The sequence below is a fragment of the Mesitornis unicolor genome, unplaced genomic scaffold (assembly GCF_000695765.1).
Source record: "Mesitornis unicolor isolate BGI_N332 unplaced genomic scaffold, ASM69576v1 scaffold37606, whole genome shotgun sequence".
Lineage (NCBI taxonomy): Eukaryota > Metazoa > Chordata > Aves > Mesitornithiformes > Mesitornithidae > Mesitornis > Mesitornis unicolor.
Genome location: NW_010193635.1, coordinates 2,483 through 3,310, shown reverse-complemented (window position 1 = coordinate 3,310; position 828 = coordinate 2,483). Strand labels below are relative to the sequence as shown.

General features: G+C 57.9%; 1 protein-coding gene across 1 annotated transcript in view; it reads right to left on the bottom strand.

Annotated features, from left to right (window-relative positions):
* Positions 1–467, bottom strand: part of CD244 (CD244 molecule, natural killer cell receptor 2B4) — a gene marked incomplete at its 3' end in the record, with an annotated part of 2,092 nt that extends 1,625 nt beyond the window's left edge. Inside the window, exon 1 of the mRNA XM_010187521.1 lies at positions 111–467. Coding sequence (XP_010185823.1) covers positions 111–467 — 357 coding nt within the window. The remainder of the gene's footprint in view (positions 1–110) is intronic.
* Between the last annotated feature and the right edge of the window lie 361 nt (positions 468–828).

Below are 828 nucleotides of genomic sequence, written 5' to 3'. Positions count from 1 at the left end.
TGACCCGCCAGGTTCGGGCGGCCCACGGGGTCTGCAGGGATGGGGGCGATGAGGGGGGATGGCAGGGACAGGGGCACAGGGCGATGGGGACCTCATTACTCACCCCACACCGACACGTTAAAGCACAGGGTGGTGCCATTGCCGGATGCATCCGCAAATTCTGCCGTATAAACCCCGCTGTCGTTCTGGAGAACCGGGCTGATCCGCAGGGAGAGGGTCTGCGGCTGGAAAACGGCTCTCCCAAAAAGAGGGCTCTTGCTGGGGTAGATGGTGGTGTTCTTCTCCACCGTCAGGATGCGCAGCGGGGTCGTCTCCTGGTTCACTCGCCACTCAATCTTTACCCACTCCTGCGGGGGCTGCTCCGGCTGCAGCCACAGCTCTCCCAGGGTGGACACGGCTTGGTCCTGGCATTCCCGGCGTCCTAAAGCTGAGAGGAGGCAGCGAGGGCCGCAATGGAGATGCCCCATGGCTCTACCGTGGGGTCCCACACCCCATGGAACCGGGGGGGATGCGGAACCTCTGGCATTGGGACCCTTCCTCTCCTTCCCCCCCGAGCGTGGTTTGGGAAGGCATTTTCAGTTCCCCCTTCTCTCCCATCCTCTCCGTCTCCAAACGGACACCCCCAACCAGAGGGAGTAATTTTCTCCCTGTAAATATTTGGTATTTAAGGCCAATATAAATGAATCCCACTTCTGAGGACAGTGGAAGCTCCAACGAAGCTCTCGCTTGCCCCTCTGCCTCCTACAGCAAAGCAGATCCTCACAACAGACCATTTCCTAAGAATCAGCCTTTCTTTAAAAAAAAGGAAGTCAATTTTTCACAATAATC